Source organism: Pagrus pagrus, assembly GCF_965226575.1.
Source record: "Pagrus pagrus genome assembly, chromosome: 19".
In the NCBI taxonomy this organism is placed as follows: Eukaryota; Metazoa; Chordata; class Actinopteri; order Spariformes; family Sparidae; genus Pagrus; species Pagrus pagrus.
Window position 1 is genome coordinate 12,302,727 of NC_140203.1, and position 16,912 is coordinate 12,319,638.

At 44.6% G+C, this 16,912-nt stretch overlaps 1 protein-coding gene across 4 annotated transcripts; it reads left to right on the forward strand.

The window, feature by feature from the left end:
* The first annotated feature begins 7,591 nt into the window (after positions 1–7,591).
* Positions 7,592–16,655, forward strand: tbx3a (T-box transcription factor 3a). Of its 4 annotated transcripts, none has more exons than XM_084383337.1 (7): positions 7,592–8,706; positions 9,860–10,142; positions 10,550–10,696; positions 11,811–11,887; positions 12,295–12,506; positions 13,019–13,659; positions 14,686–16,655. In XM_084383337.1, exons 1-7 carry the CDS (start codon positions 8,330–8,332, stop codon positions 15,127–15,129), a joined length of 2,181 nt encoding a protein of 726 aa, XP_084239463.1. In that variant the 5' UTR covers positions 7,592–8,329; the 3' UTR covers positions 15,130–16,655. The 4 variants fall into 4 exon arrangements, with proteins under 4 accessions (XP_084239463.1, XP_084239465.1, XP_084239464.1 ...); XM_084383339.1 differs by having other exon boundaries at positions 12,349–12,506; XM_084383338.1 differs by having other exon boundaries at positions 9,860–10,127.
* The last annotated feature ends 257 nt before the right edge of the window (positions 16,656–16,912 follow it).

The following is a 16,912-nucleotide window of genomic DNA, read 5'->3' on the forward strand; positions in this document are numbered from 1 at the left end:
ATTTCAGCACTTAACCCACCAAACGCAGCACACTCACATTTCTTTTTTTTTCCCTCCCTTCACCAAAGCTCCTTGTTTGTTGCCCAGATTCAGCCTCTTCTTGCTGTTGAGTCCTATAAGTTAAGCCAACCAGGTTCAGCTGACGTTCAAATACTCCCCCTCATTACCCCAAAAACGTCTTTATGCAAAACATCTGTAGGGGCTTCAATAAATGAAAGCGCAGCTCCTAACCGCATCCTACTTCTTTTCTGATTTTCATGTGGTTTTCGTGTATTGTCTGACTTCGTAAATGCGGCCCGTCTCGTATTTCAAATGTCACTGACGACTCGCAATTTGGACATGAAAAAGGAGCAAAGGCAAACAGCTAGTAAAAAAAAAAAAAAGGTGGGTCAGAAACTGTCTAACTCGAGTCACATTAAACTCGTGGTAGATCTAAAGAGGGAATACAGACCTTAAGATGGCAAACTGCTAGTTTGATCTCAGATCTTAATAGACTTTAGGGCTTAATGTATGTACTGCAGGCTTTCTCAATTCACACAGTCCACACAAGCCACAACTGGAACTGTGCAAAAAGCCAGACAAACCTGTTGACGCACAACATCAGTGGCTACATTCACAGCACAAAACAAAGAGACGGGCTTAATCTGTCTGCAGTGTAAACACGCAGGTAACGTTCAAACATCGTTTAAATGAGCCTGCTCAAAGACTGGAAGAAGCTATTTATAGGGAAGAAAATGAAGGAAATTTCACTCAAGTGTTGAAAAATAAAGAAGAATAAAATACTCTCTGTTCTGCATTTGATAAAACGTTTGCAACATCTGTTGAAAATATAATTAATTTCTAAATGTTAGTACAAAGAATGATTTTTTTAAATTTCTTTTTAAAGAAGTGTCAGATAAAGAAAAGAAAGAAACAACAAAAAAAAAACACACGACTTCACATAACGCTCCGGACCCAGAGGAGCTTTACGCAAACATTTACGTGACATTATGGCTCCAGCAGTTAATAGACGGATCCATCCATCGCGCAGAGAAGCATGTGGGAGATTCAATTGACCGCACTCAACTTTGCCGCCGCTTCAGCTTGCCGCATACACTTCAAATTGTTGTTCTCGCTACTGACAAAACCGTTAATTCACCCAGAAACGGGAGGTCAAGTTTCAGCAGGAGCAGCAGAGGAGGGGGAGAAAAAAAAAAAAAGTAGCCGGGGAGACTTACAGGAAGGTTTGTGTCAGACCGCAAAGGTTCGTGCACACAAAGAGCCCAGAGCTCTCTCTCTCTCTCCCTCTCTCTCTCTCTCTCTTTCCTCTTTCTTCCTCCCTCTCTCTTTAAAATATTCAGCGAGCATCATAAACGTTTGACACCTGTTGCTTTGATTTATCAACGTGCTTGGAGAAAGAAATCAAAAGGGAGACGTGATATATTCCAAAAATTCCTGAATTCCCTTCAAAAGTGTCCGATAAAGTCTCCTTTTTTTTATCATTTCTAAGAGCCTGTTGCTGCCATGAATAAAAAATCTGCTCACACTCATATTCAAGAGTGCAAAACTAAACACTGCGTTTGGTGCGTTGAAAAGAAACTAGATTTTTAATTCAATATTTCAGAGTTTGGGAGTTTTCTCCTTGACAATTTTCTTAAAATGACTGAACGCATCATTTTCTCTCTAATAAACTGAAGTACATGTTTTACCACTTCATTAAAATTGGACAGAATATGTTAAAAAAAAATTAAAATTTAAAAAGTAAACGCTGGTAGTACAAGTATGCTGTCTTAATTCTTTAGCTGCTGCTAAACAGAGTACAACAAATCCCAGTGGGACGAGGCGCAGCGAAATCCGCACTGAAAAGGGTGGATTATGGGCTCAGGCCTGCACACAGCACCTGTGGGGAGTGGCTGGAGAATCCTTCCCAAAAATAACCCAGAAAAACTCATCCTAGCAGGCCTGCAACAAGGTTGAACAGGTAAAAATGACAGAACCCCTGAGGCACACATCCAGGAAGCCCTAGCTTACCTCGAAGGCAACTGACACCTCTCTGAGTTTTTACAAGGTCATTTTAGGATGGGGAATACTGCTGTAACTGCGCTGCAAAATTCCTTAAATGCATTTAAGGAGCTCCCTTGAAGCCGCAGTCGCAGCTATGATGTGGTCCATCTGTAAGCGCGGTGCCTGAAAACCCCCTTATTTCCTATTGAATGTCTATCACAGTGCTTACCGTGGATTTACTCTAAAGAACGGTATTGCACTTGATCCATTTACCTCAATCACAGTTCTCAGGAAACAAAATGTCTGATTGGGGCGCAGAAAGACATAAAAGACATGTATTCAACCGTCCTGCCAGCTGAAATCAGCGCTGGTTTCTTTTACCCAGCCTTTCAGACTGCATGGCACTTGCTTTTCCGCCTATGGTTTTCCATTTCAAAGCCCTATGTCTCCATGTAAATACCAAAACACAGTAATCCAATCTGACCCCATTGCAAATTTTCCAGAAACTATTGGGGGGTGGTTGGGTTGACATGAGCCACACACTTATCCCACTTAACCTCTAGAGAGAAGCCACCCTAACCCCTCAGCCCCAAGATTCCCCTCGGTGGAGGAATGCACTGCTTTATACCACTCTTCTCTTTAAAGCCCTCCGTCTTGAGGTTGGATTTGATGGCAAAAGCCTTATAACTTGGTGAAACTCAAAGCAGCTCGAAGCCGAAGCTAAATGGACAGCAGACATCCACGTGAGGGCACCTCCCCGCCCGCTGCAAACCCAAATACTTCTTGATTCAAACCCCAAACAGTCCCTAACTGATGCCTCTCAGGAACATAGAGGAAACATATTTACACTGTGCTAACTTGATGACAAATAACCTGAGGATTTCTCTGCTTCCCATTTGCTATTGTTTGCTTTGTAAGCATGCAAAACTGGTTTCGGTAAGATTCTCAGTGTGCAGGATATAAGGGGAACGATGCTTATCTCCCACGTTGGCGAGCGGTGGCACGTAAGGAAGGCATAGCTAAAGACTTTTGACACATGGTCCACATCTGAGGCATTTACCACCGAGCATCTTGATCACACAGCTTGTAGCTGCAGAGAAAGCCTGGCGGCTGTTTATGGGGTTGAGCAGACAAATCCCCTGCATTATGCTCTACAGGTGACGCATGCCACTGGACTGGTTTGTTCCAATAGTGCTGCGTATATGTACCTTGGAAAAGCAGCTGCGAGGCGCTTGCTCTATTCCAAAGCGACAGGTGATAATGAGCGTAGCTTGTTTTACATGAATAGGAACCATCAAGGAAGCGCTTGGCGAGTTGTGGCCAGACGATGCGACGCAAGCTTATTTTGAAACAAAACATAATCTCTTGGTTCAGGTCTAGTTTATCACAATCTGTGATCGGATACTGTTGCAAAATATGTTCTGCATTCATAACTGTGACTCTGATCTGATATCACTTGTTGCACGATGAACAAATCTGAGTTTCTGTTGTTTATGGAGATTAAAGGTGCACTATGTAGTTTTGGGGAAGAAATTTTAATCAGAAGAGAAATCCCTTCATTGGCTGACTTTTTATGCCTGAACAAACTAAACTACGAAATAACTAAACTACTAAACTCGACACACAAACCGACATTAAAGGACGACACAATTTCATACCGCTTTACTTTGTTTATATGTGGCGGACCCTGCCACCTTTCTAGCTTCAAACAGTATTCTGGGGACCTTATTTCCCTCTGAGAACAGCTTGTTTGTTCAGTTACGGAAAAAATAAATATTTCTGAGTTTGTATTATTACCTCATTAATATTGTAAACATTAAACATTTCAGTTTGAATTCTTCTCCAAAACTGCATAGTGCCCCTTTAAGATCACGGCCTTCCAGCAACAACATTGCTGTTTTTACAGGCTATTTTTTAAGCTTTCAATCGCCTCCCCCTAAACTACGTGGTCGAGACTTAAAAGTTATGAGCTTGAGTCACCGTTGATGAACAACCTCAACCGAGGGAGCAAATGTCTCCACAGCACACGACCATTTTCCCCGTCGATCTGTAGTCAATGCCATCAATAAGCACATCCCCTAATTAACTAAAATTGTTTTCCATCAATACCTACAGCTGGCCAGCGCAGGAATTGATGGGAGCAAGGGTTGACTTGACTAAAAATGCCTGACGGGGACGTTTCATCGACAGGTAGGGAGTTTATCATCCTTCCTGACGATTGACTAAAACATGTGTTTGCGTGCGCCTCTTTTTGGGGGCAATGGAAACCATGGAGGTAAAACGGTTTGCGTTTAGAAAAGTCATTACGCTGTCAATTGAACATCTCCCCCTCCACTTTGTGTCGGGACGTCCGTAACGAAGTTTGTAGTCATTATAGTAGTTGAATATACTAATCTTGTGATGTTTCCTTTTCCCTATCATGTCGCGTTAGGCTTGATGACTCTCAGCAGGCAATCTCCTCCATTCAGGAGCGGTGCCACCAAGTCTGTCCTTGCTTATCATTAACAATCTGCAAATAAACAGGACAGCATACATTACATCACTTGCAGCTCCGTGATCAATTCCAGGAATGTCTTTGAAGCTTTGCTTAATGAACCTACACAGTGTGGCTGTTGTGTGCGGTCAGGGCGCCGAGGCTGCAAAACTCATGACCCTGATGCAGTTTTTGCGCATTGATAATAATGGCAGGTTGGGATTAGTAATAAGAATGTTCAATAAAAACACAGTCGTAATTAATCGCACTCGCAGGACCGCGGGGAAGGAGCTGCTTTTCCACTTTAAACCTTCGCATCTCACGGCGAAAACTGTTCGAGGGGAACTCCTGCAACTGCATATCAGACAAGTTGAAAAACACAAGCTGTCAGGAAATCACCCACCCACGTTGGAGTGAGAGATTTTAGAGCCTGTCCAGTCGGATATACTGCCCCTTTTGATTTTGATATGCATGATCTCTGTTGATGTATAAAAGGGAAGCGCTGACAAAGTTGGCTTCATCAATCAGTAGTGTCAGCTCGGACCTTTTTATAGCCTTTCCTGGAGTCCCTGAGAGCCCTAACCCTGTAAAAGTTTATATAGTGTATTGACCATTCTCTACTTGCTTAGCTAATGAAGCCAGCCTGGCCACAGAGACTGAAAGGCCCCGCCGCTGCCGTGTCAACACTGCTTCCTATTTGATGACACCTTCCACTAAATTGAAATGTGCTGCTAATGGGGGTGAGTGTTTAAAGAAGAGTAAGCCACAGTAATTGACACAGAGCTGACCTCAGTCGAGCAAAGAGAAGGAGGGAAGGCCCCACGCACCATCATTTCGGGGCTTATAGCGCGTAAAGGTTTTTCCTCCCCGGCTCCAGCTGGAGCCTTGTTAGATTTTCATTCAGTTTATCAACAGCTAGGGCATCTGTTTTCTCTGGCAAATCAATAACATGCAACACATAAGCCGAATATCCTTGTGTATCGCCCCTGGGGAGCACACTGCATATGGATGCAGACCACTCCACTTTACGCACATGCTGCATCCACAAATAGGGACGCGCACACACACACGCACACAGGTATTAAATGGGCAGTTTTCAAAGACAACACCAATAATGATGATGATGATGATGATAATGATGATGAAGAGGGCACTGTGACATGCACAACTCGCGTCTCGACTCAACAAAACATGCGCAATATGACAGCAGAGGCTTCTCACTGAAACTCACACGCATGAGCAGTGCTGAGTGGAAATTCAGTTAAAGTAAAACTTGTTCTCAGAATCAGACTCAGGTTCACTGCCGAGCAGCTTCTCACATACAGTCAAAGGCTAGGAAGCTCCCAATATGAGCCCCGAGGCATTCATCTCCATGCTTTCAAAACAAACGCAGATACAGCCTTCCGTGTGGCTCTATAGCATCCTGTGTGCAACAAGTAGGCCGGGCTCCATCCATCACGCCTTTTATGCCGTGCAGATGCATTAATATTGGACGACCGGCGCAAAATATTAAACGCAGCACGCTGACATGATTCAGTTCGGGCCTGCTGCATCTGTTGTGAGACTTCGCTCTGCGTGGTTTTCCCCTCAAGGACTTTGAGATGCACCGGCGCGTCGGTCCCCGCCTGGGATCCACGCAGACAGACAATTGACTGAGAATTGATGGTCAATGTTTGTCCAAGGTGGCTGACCGGCCACGGCTCTCTAGTTTACTTGTGAATTTGTGGTTAAATAGCATTTTGGAGGCGCACTGTTGTCTCGGCTGGACACCTCTTTAGACGCTTTGCAGTTACAAGCATTAGAGCCACTGCTTCTAACCGGAGCAGAAGTCTCTGAGCTTTTATTTATATCATAAAACTATAAAATTACACACTGGACAGTAGCCCCGATCTACATACTAATTTGTGTTGGAAAAATAAATGATGACAGTTTCACACAACCGAAAACATTTGTTCGAATGGAATTAAAATAGTGTCTTTTATGAATGACATCTGGTGCAGCCCGTGCAAGTGTCACTAAAATTGAATTGCTTCTCGGACATTTCGTGCTATGAAAGCGTGCTGTTTAGCAATGACAAACATATTTATTTTTGATGCAGAAATTGATCACACACGAGCACCGGTGGGCACGTCGGCTCCAACTCGGCTCTGCTGATAAAAAAATGCAATTTCAAGTTGAAATGAAAAAATATGCGTCCGAGGGGCTCCGTGTCCCGTCAGTACGAGATGACACACGTTTCCTGACAGTACACAGACTCGTGATTGATTTCACTCGAATCCTAATTAAGGCTGGTGAAGGAAAAAGTGGGAATAAAGAGGTAATAACGGTGTGATGTGTGTGCCTCAGTGTCCGAGAGGACATTATAAGAAATAAACTTTACAGACTCAAAAAATAATAATAAAAGAAAAATCAATACACTAATATAAATATCATAATAAACAATTATCAAGCTGCATTACATGTACTTCATCATAATCATCATCATCATCATCATCGGGCGCCTCATCCCGTCACCAGCTCATATTTTCCTGAGCTATGATCTCAAAGGAGGATGTTACAGGAAATGTTGGCCGCTCGGCTGCTTTTCGCCGCTGTTAAATCTCTGCGCATCGCGGACCGAGCGCTGTTACGTCGTAAAAAAGAAATCAAACAAATGTATTCATGGGTGGATGAAATTACATTCGCGGGCACACAAAACGCGTGAGAGCACTGTGCTGTGGGGCAGAGGAGGAAGTCGGCAGCTCCGACACATCACAACATCTCGCCGACAGAGCGTGCCGGTTCCCCGGCTCGGCTCTGCCCCTGCGCTCTCACCCCTTCGCTGGGGCTTCGCAGACCGACCGATAGCGCAACTTCTGTAACGATGTTGGCATATTCACACAACACCGACCGGGGCAGGGTGGTGTTTTCACGGCAAAGCCCTTTTGAGTTTCCAAACACCTTTTTATAAGTCTGAAGTCTGTCCCCTCCACCCGACCTGTTAAAACCACGCCTACGCAGCCACACAATTGGTCCGAAAGCGTCAAAGAGCCAATCAAACGGAGCGCTGCTGCTCGTAACATGCAACACATCCATACAGTATGAAGCCCTATGGGCCACAGAGGCGCTAGGAAAATCACGGAGCTGGGACCTTACCACCTCTCTCTCTCTCTCTCTCTCTCTCGCTCTCTCTCTCTGGCCGTCAGCGGACTCCTTTCTCTGCACACGTCTTTGCCTGAAATGTGTGTGCGCGCCACAGAGAGAGGAGGAATAAAGTGTGTGTGTGCGTGTGAGGGTGCATGTCCGGAGCGAGTAAAGGCAGGGGGATTATTCGGCGCTATCGAAATATTTCAACACGTCGCCCTCGCTGCAGGACTGAGGCCAATAAGAAGGAACGCGTTTTAACAGGAATGCCGATATTGTAAACAGCAGCGGAGGAGAAAGAATGCGCCGCAGTCAATTAAGTGACTCACCCGAGTTGGTTTAATTCGACTAATGTCCGCAAGCCAGCGAGGCACAGAGAGGTGTCCGATGCGCGTCAGGCTCTGAACAAAAATCCGTCTCCGCAGCACTTCTGGCGAATAATGGAGAGCATTTCCACGTTTTCTGTGTGCGGACTTTTGAGCCACAAAATATCAGCGAGCGACTGAAGACATTTCGCAGCAACTCGTGAAAAATAAATAAATAAGTGGATTCTTATTTCTGCAGAGTTGAAGGGAGGGATTTCCAGAAGCTTGCCAACTCCAGCTTGATTTTTGTCCTCTTTTTTTTATTTTTTTTTTATTTTCTACCCGTTTGCTCCTCTTGTGCGCAGGCTTCACTGTTGTTTAGAAATATTGTTTCACCTCCAGCCACTCGCCTGCGTGTGTTGCCTGCACTTGGCTGAACTTCCTGATGAGAGATCCAGTCATACAAGGATCAAGTATGGCATATCATCCGTTTATACCTCACCGGGGTCCGGAATTTGCCATGAGTGCAATGCTGGGTCACCAGCCTCCTTTCTTCCCGGCTCTGGCGCTCCCTCACAGCGGCTCCCTGATGTCGGGCGCCCTGGGAAAGCCGATCATGGACCAGCTGATGGGAGCCGCGGAGACCGGCCTTCACTTCTCTTCGCTGGGGCACCAGGCTGCGGCCGCCCACCTCAGGCCTCTGAAGACTCTGGAGCCTGAGGAGGAGGTGGAGGACGACCCCAAAGTTCACCTGGAAGCCAAGGAGCTTTGGGAACTCTTCCACAAGAGAGGCACTGAGATGGTGATCACAAAGTCTGGAAGGTAAAACAAATACATTTTTTTGTGTGTGTGTGTGTGTGTGTGTGTGTGTGTGTGTGTGTGTGTGTGTGTGTACTTCCCAAAATATATATATATACCTTATTATCTGACATGCAGCAGGCTGTTGTGCCTATCAATAACTCTTGATTTGTTATTATACAAAGAAAGATATTTACGTGTACGCTCTGGGGTCATATCTGTGGAGGTGCGTCTCTAAAATCCCTCTGGATAACTTATTGATTTCATGCAACACTCTGGGACCTTTATAACCCCAATGTGTATTAATTAATAACTCAGATTGCAGTATAATTGTCTCGCAATTGACGCGTAGATAGGACATTTATTACACGGCGATATGTTTTCACCACAGGATTTTTTTTTTTTAAAACTCCAAAAAGTGATCTGTAAATATTTATTTTAGCTGGAAGGGAAAACTGAGATAAAGCTGCGACTTCCTGTGTGTTCAGACGGCATGCAAACTCAGAGGTCTGCGCTAAAATGAACACAGGCTTATCTTATGCTGGTGGGAAAGCAGTTGTTGGCTTTAACATTATTTTGTAAAAATACAAAGGGGGACCAGCTCGTAGCTGCTGTGTTATTAATACGAAGCCAGCAGCTCTCTCTAATTCACGGGTGCATGCGCACGGGGCTGTATCCTCGCGTCAAGACGCCGGCTCGCTGGTGAGCCCATTGTTAATTTTCACGTCCAAACTTTTTTTTTTGCATTGACGGATTACTCCGTTGAAATAGCTGCGAGTGTGCGGGGCTCTGGCTGAATTATATTCGTCATCAGCACAGTGACAGGACACAAAGATGGCTGCTGTGTCGGTGTGCAAGGCCTTTCAAGGCATTCAAAAAATCAGCACGCCGTCCAAACGGCGTCGACGTGTCGCCTAAAGACCGATCAGGGAGAAAGCAGAGGAGGGATGTTTTTATTTGAGCGCTTAACTTTAATATTCGCGTCACGTTTGTGCACTTTTCTCGGCTGAGTTGTGTTGTGCAGATGCACCCAGAGCACAACACCAGACACTGTTTTTAAGAGGGGGGGGGGGATGAATCTGTGTCTTTATTATATATTCAAGCTTTAATGTGTTGAAGCATCATTAACATCAGTGCTTATCGTGTGTTTTTTTTTTTTATTTGCTTTGGCACACAGACGGATGTTCCCCCCGTTCAAAGTGAGGTGCACCGGTCTGGACAAGAAGGCCAAATACATTCTCTTGATGGATATAGTAGCAGCCGACGACTGCAGGTACAAGTTTCATAACTCCCGCTGGATGGTGGCGGGCAAGGCCGACCCCGAAATGCCAAAGAGGATGTACATTCACCCGGACAGTCCGGCGACTGGTGAACAGTGGATGTCAAAAGTCGTCAATTTCCACAAGCTCAAGCTGACGAACAACATCTCCGACAAGCATGGATTTGTAAGTTCAACTAATGTATGTCAATTTTCCTATTTACCAACATACCCTTTTTAGTTAGACACACGTGTTCAATATTCTGCATTTTGCTGTTTTTGTTTGTATTTTTTGCTCGAGCTCAGGAAATCCCACGAGATTTAAGATTGTGTTTGAGTAGAGGGGGGTGGAAAAATTGCAAATGTCATAAACGCATGTGTTGAATTATTGCAATTGTGATAATTAAGCTTAAATCTGCAGGGACGTCCCCTGGATGATTAACAGTTTAATTTGACTAATTAAATATTCAACTAAAAAAATATATATTTTTATTTTAATGATTTGCAATTTTTCCAACACGTTAATTTTACGAGATGATGATGTGACTTGCTTTTGAAAGAAACGTGTGCACTAATATTTTATTCCCTGTGATTGTGTGTTCGTTGCAGACCATACTGAACTCGATGCACAAATATCAGCCCCGCTTTCACATCGTGAGGGCCAATGATATCCTCAAACTCCCGTACAGCACCTTCAGGACTTATGTTTTCCCCGAAACGGATTTCATTGCCGTGACTGCTTATCAAAATGACAAGGTAAGCGCGATTATTGCTCGTGGGCTTCACGTTACATCCTGGATCCTTTATCCAAAAGTATAGCTTGTGCGTCCCTCCTCTGCCCCTGTCAGAGGCGCTTCCCTGCCTGTCTTTCATGCTCTGCACCATTTTGTTGTCATAAAATATGAAAGACGTCATATTTGTTTTGAGCCCGTGAGCGTGGAGCATCACGGCGTAGTGAGTGGTGAGGTGGGGGGTGGGGGGTGATGTTGCGTTTGAGTGCCACATTCACCAGCCTGTGGTAGGAAAAGTAATAATTCCGAGGAATGTTATACAGGTTGTCTTCCTTATATTTAATCACGTGGAAAGGATTTGGCGCAGACCCAGACGCTCTTTCCTCTCTCTCTCTCTCTCTCTCTCTCTCTCTCTCTCTTAGTGTGTGTGTGTGTGTGTGTGTGTGTGTGTGTGTGTGTGTGTGTGTGTGTGTGTGTGTGTGTGTGTTGTGTATGTGTGGGTTGGGGGGTTTAGAAATGAGAAAAAGGAAAAAGGGGCAACAATGTGCGCTTGAATGGAGAAGAAGAAAAAAACGCAAAGGGGTGGGGGGGTGCGTTTTGGTTGCGTTGTGTCAGACTGTGTTGCATGGTAACATTTTTATTCTCCAAAAAGACATTAAGAAAAAAATAAATAAATAACGAAAATCATCTTCTCAGCTCTTTGATATCGTCGGGATCACTGCCGCCTCCCTTCTCCTCCATGTGCAGCGCTAACACTGCCGGAGACTGAGAGGAAGTGGTGTGGGAGTAAAGTTTTTTTTTTTTTGCAAAAGTTTACACACACACACCAAAAAAAAAAAAAAAAAAGCAGCATATTTTAACATAATGGAAAAAACGTGCCGGTGCGAGGACTCATGGGTTCTCTGTGCGCGCTTGTGTTGCCCTTGCGTGTTTGCTTTTATGTGTTTTGTCTGTAAAACCAAAAAATGTGTTAATGCAGTAGTTTCAGCCTGTTGGGACAATTATCTATTGTAAACATGCAGAAATTAGCCCCAGCTTTAGGAAACGCCTTAAAAAAAGCGCACTATGGATGAGAGCGCTGTGGTGTGAGAGGGAGATTTCAGGGGCTCATATTTACGCGTTATTCCCTTTTATTTCAGATAACCCAGCTGAAGATTGACCACAATCCGTTCGCCAAAGGGTTCCGTGACACCGGCAATGGGAGGCGGGAAAAGAGGTAAGACAGCATTGCATTAAAAAAAACACGAGGAAACAATGTTTAGATGCGTGTTAATGTATACATGGAGACAGGCTGATCTCTGTGGATTACAGCAGCGTCAAAGCTTCCGCATTAACCCACAGGGAGCCTGCTTTCTAACAGCTTAATAGGCTGTATAAAGTCTTATAGCATTTACAAGCCACTTCACTTGCTAATTATAATTTTTTTAAATTATGAATGTATCCCAAAATGTTGATTTTTTAAAAATTATCCTGTGCTCACTTTAAAAAATGTGTAATGTAATAAAAAAATGGCTCTGTGACAAATTTCGTGTTCTCACCTGTGAGGAGCTTTTCCTCCTCTCAGGTGCTCCACTCTCACTGGAGCTTCCTACTCTGCTCACCGTGCTCCTGATATTGTTTCAGACCTGAGAGCTGTGTGATCACCACCCGTAATAACCTGGGTACTTGTGTGAACAGGAAACAGCTGGCTCTGCAATCCATGCGTTCATACGAGGAGCAGCAGAAAAAGGAGAACGGGGCTTCAGACGACTCCTCCGGAGAGCAGGCTTCCTTTAAGTGCTTCGGCCAGGCCTCGTCCCCTGCCGTGTCCACCGTGGGCCCCCCACACCTGAAAGGTAAGGGCCAGAGAGACCCCACAGTCAGTCACAGCTCCGGCCACAAGTCGTGCGTAAAAAAAAGTCGTAAAATATCTATTGTGGCAGGTTCTTTTTTTTTTTTTTCGGCACAAAGTAATGCGCAGGATAAGAGTAAAGTGGTTAGAGTTAATGGAGCACTTTTAATGATCACTGGAAAAATTGATAGTCCTCTGCACTGAGATGAACAGTGAAACATAATGAAAACATGAATGTGATCACTAATTAAAGACACAGTCGTCTGTCCAGAAGCAATATATCAGTCTGCTGGGGAAAAATATTACATTAAAACGTATAAAATACGGGGGGGAATAAACGTTACAGCTGTTTGATTCTCCATACTGGTCACCAATGTGGACTCGTGATGTGCACACAAGTGTCACTCATCTCTATTTCTTTTCTCACGCCAACTGGCTGATAACGGGGCTTATTGTTTCCATGATTCACCCATGTGCAGACAGACAACTGATACTCCACTCCCCTTGCTTTGACAGATTTCTGCGACAGCGACGAGGACAGCGACGACGAGAGCAAAGATGGACACATGAAAGATGGCCCCGACTCCAGCAAGATCTCCACGACCACGGAGGACGGCAAGGATCACGAGGCGAGCCCGGCTAAGGGGCACCCCTTCATTAACAGTGACACTGGCAGCAGGAACCGCGACGGCGGTCCCAGGACTGAGAAAAGTCAGGCGGACTCGCGACAGAGCCCCATCACCGTCATCTCCAGCACCACCCGCTCCGGAGAAGACCTGAAGAGCCCGAGCCTGGACCAGCCCAAAACGGACGAGTGCAGGCCGATAAGCAAAGACAGTTTCATGCCTTTGACTGTTCAGACTGACAGCCCGCACATAGGCCACGGCCACTTGCATAATTTTGGATTTCCGTCGGGCCTAACGGGACAGCAGTTTTTCAATCACCTCGGGAGCGCGCATCCGTTTCTCTTGCACCCCAGTCAGTTCAACATGGGGGGGTTCTCAAACATGGCCGCGGGCATGGGGCCACTATTGGCAGCCGTGTCTTCAGGAGGGGTGAGCACCATGGACACGGCGAGCATGGCATCATCCCCGCAAAGCTTGACGGGAGCGCCAGGCCTGCCCTTCCATCTGCAGCAACATGTCTTGGCATCGCAGGTAAAACCTGTTTTCTTGGGCCTTACGGTGGAGCACATGCTGGGTTGTACAGTAGGGCAGACTGCAGGCCTCGGAGGCCCGTGTGCCACATTTAAGATGTCAGAATGACTTTAATGTTCTCGTCAGCGTGTCCGCGTGTGTGTGTGTGCTTTTAAACCTGATCGTGAGGAAGGATGGGTGTGTGTGAATGCGCTGTTTATTTTGTTTTATTGCCAGATAGGTTCATATTCTGGGGAAAGCTATGCAACTGCTTTTCGGTCGACTTGGCTGTCAGACGCCGCGTTTTATCACGTTTCTCTTGTCCTTTGGCAATGTTATAGGTGTTAGGAGGAGCGATTTGACAGACATACTACCTTGCAATAGCTGAAGTCTTTTTGATATGAGCTCATTAAAGCTGTTCCAACGCCACAATGTCGATTATTAAAACGCCTCATTGGCTCGTAGACGCAAACAACATTGTGTTTTGGAAGAGACAACTCATTCGTCTTTTCCCGTTCATGCTCAACACGAGCGTCGTAGCTGCGACTTCTCTCGTTTGATTGCAGCGTCAGGACAGTAAGACTTTTTTTTTTTATTATTTGTATTTCAAATTCCTGAACAGGCACCAAAGCTGCTCGCATGCTGGGTGGTAATAAAGCTGCGCCGCAGAGGACTTTGTTGGGACTAGATTTGTGAAAAAGCTGCGTGAATGGAAGCATTGAGAGCACGATAGGCTGCTTGTGGGTTTTTTTTTTATGCCTCGATCAAGATCCAGGTTTTGGGATCAAGTCTTGGCGTCTGTAAGACAAGTGTCAGCCGGCGTCATTGGACTTTTGTAATGAGGCGTCGCTAACGTCAGTGTGTATGAGGAGAATCAGTGGAAATGGATCACTTCTAATGATTATTTTTACGCATCTGTTCCAAGACATTTATCCAAAACAATTTCTCCTCCATTTCCTCTCGTTCTCATTTTGCGCTATTATTAAAGCTGTGTTATAATATTGGCTCTCTGGCTCACGCTCAGTCTCTCTCCCTCTCTCTCCACAGGGCATCGCCATGTCTCCGTTTGGCAGTTTGTTCCCCTACCCGTACACGTACATGGCAGCGGCCGCGGCAGCCTCCTCGGCCGCCTCCTCGGTGCACCGGCACCCCTTCCTGAACGCAGTGCGCCCCCGACTCAGGTACAACCCCTACTCCCTCCCCATGACGGTACCGGACAGCACCCTGCTCACCACCGTCATGCCCTCCATGGCCGGCGGCGGGAGCGAGCTGAAAGGAGAGGGCATCGTCCCGGCCAGCCCCGTGTCCGCTGTCACCCTGGATTCCACATCGGAGGTGACCAGTCACTCGTCCACCATTTCCTCCGGCTCGGTGTCCATGTCCCCAAAAACTTGCACGGAGAAAGACGCGGCCAACGAGCTGCAGAGCATCCAGCGCCTGGTCAGTGGACTGGATTCAAATCAGGACAGGCCCCGGAGCGGCTCCCCCTAGGAGTTTTTTTCTCTTTCTTTTTTTTTTTTCTTTTTTCTTTTTTTTTTTTTTTAAAACACACCACCTGCTTCTCGTTTCGTTGTTGTCATGAAAAGTGAAAAGTGTTGACGGTGATGAAGACATTAACAGTAGGAGGACACCCTCATAGATCCATGCAGGTTTTAAAAAAGAAAAAAAAAACTATTAAAAAAACAAAAAACAAACACGAACTGTTGGACGTTTTAGTTTCTGAAATGCACTTTGGTTAATATACATCATGATATGTATTTTTTTTTTTTTTCACTTTTGTTGTTTTTTGTTAAATTAAACAAACAACACTTTTATCCTGTCATTTGAATAGCCTACCGTACAAGTATTGAAACTGAAAAAGTTGGCATGGGTGTGACTCAACAGATTTAGGAGAAGTTGCTGCTGTGTCCCGTCTCCTAACTTCACCCTACACGAGGAGAAAATGTGTTTTGATATGCACTCTGAATTGAATTGAATTGATTTGAACTTTATTTGATTTCACTTCCGTTTCACCTACCTTATAAAGACTGCTGTATTTTGTTGTACACTATTAATTGATCCATTGGCCAAATGTTGCATGCCCTCTACCCCCCCAAGAAAAAAAGAAAACAACCCCAACGAATGTTAATTTAACACTAAAAACTCAAACGAAAGGTATAAAATTGTTTCATTTTTTTGTATCTATCTGAAAATAATTAACACGTGCCCTTTGCTTTAGTTTCTTCTTTTCAAATTTTCGAACAAATTTGTTTTTTCTTCACGCCTTTCATGAAATCAGATCAGGCCTTTTGACACAAACATGGCCCGAGCATGCGGAATTCAGCCCAAATGTCCAACAGGCAAAGGGAAGCAGAAATTGAAATATTACAAAAGAAATAAATGAAAAAAAATGAAAGGAAGTATGGATTAAAGGTGTACATAGGGATATATAAAATATTTATGTAATTATTTCATATTGTTATTGCGTGTAAATACAACGGAGTAGTTTGTTTCTAGGGATCTGTTCTTAATTTATTGTCGATATACCTGTGTAAAGATAGTTTGTGGGCTATTATCCTTTTGTTGCCATCTGCATTTATACCCCTCTTAAAAAAATATGGACTTTATTCCTCCCCAAATATCCACTGAGCTAGTTATTCACACTCATGTGCCATTGTACTTTTCATTTGTTGTCCCCGTGTGTGAAGTGCTACTGTTTAAAAACGAATGAAAAAGCGACAACGCACTGCACCAATGGCTTGAAAAAAAAAAATTCTCTTTTTTTTTTCCTGAGAAGAGCAAAAGAAGTATCGTTTCAGTGTGACAAAAGTGGACTATTTTTTTTTTTGTTTTGTTTTTGTTTGTTTGTTTTGTTATTAAAATACTTTGCGAACCTGATCGTGAAAGTGCCGCATAATCGAAAAATATGAAGGTTTCTTTTGTGTTTCTTAAGTTGTCAGTGGGTTATGTTGTATTGGAGTTATGTCTAGTTTACAACATCGACATCGTGTTCTTGAAAGTTTCAATAAAACATTGAAATGCCACTTCTTAGTGTGTGTCCCTCGCTTTCATGCCACTGCAGAAACTTTTCATTTATATCAATTTTAAATGAGCAAAAATTCAGGATCTTTGTGACCTGCCGCCATGTTTCTGCTCGAGTTTCGGGGAGGTGAAAGAAGTCTCTTTGCCCACTTACTCCACTTCAGTAAACTCACGTGGAGACATCGGTGCAGGCCGCCCTTAAAGAGTCCAATTAAGATAACCAAGGGCGCACCAAAGATCCTCTCAGCTCCCA

Excerpts from the sequence above, each read along its gene's own strand:
- tbx3a (XM_084383337.1), top strand. The coding sequence starts at position 8,330 with ATGAGAGATCCAGTCATACAAGGATCAAGTATGGCATATCATCCGTTT. Across the intron at positions 10,697-11,810 it reads CTGCTTATCAAAATGACAAG|ATAACCCAGCTGAAGATTGA; the intron begins GTAAGCGCGATT and ends CTTTTATTTCAG. Across the intron at positions 12,507-13,018 it reads GGGCCCCCCACACCTGAAAG|ATTTCTGCGACAGCGACGAG; the intron begins GTAAGGGCCAGA and ends TTGCTTTGACAG.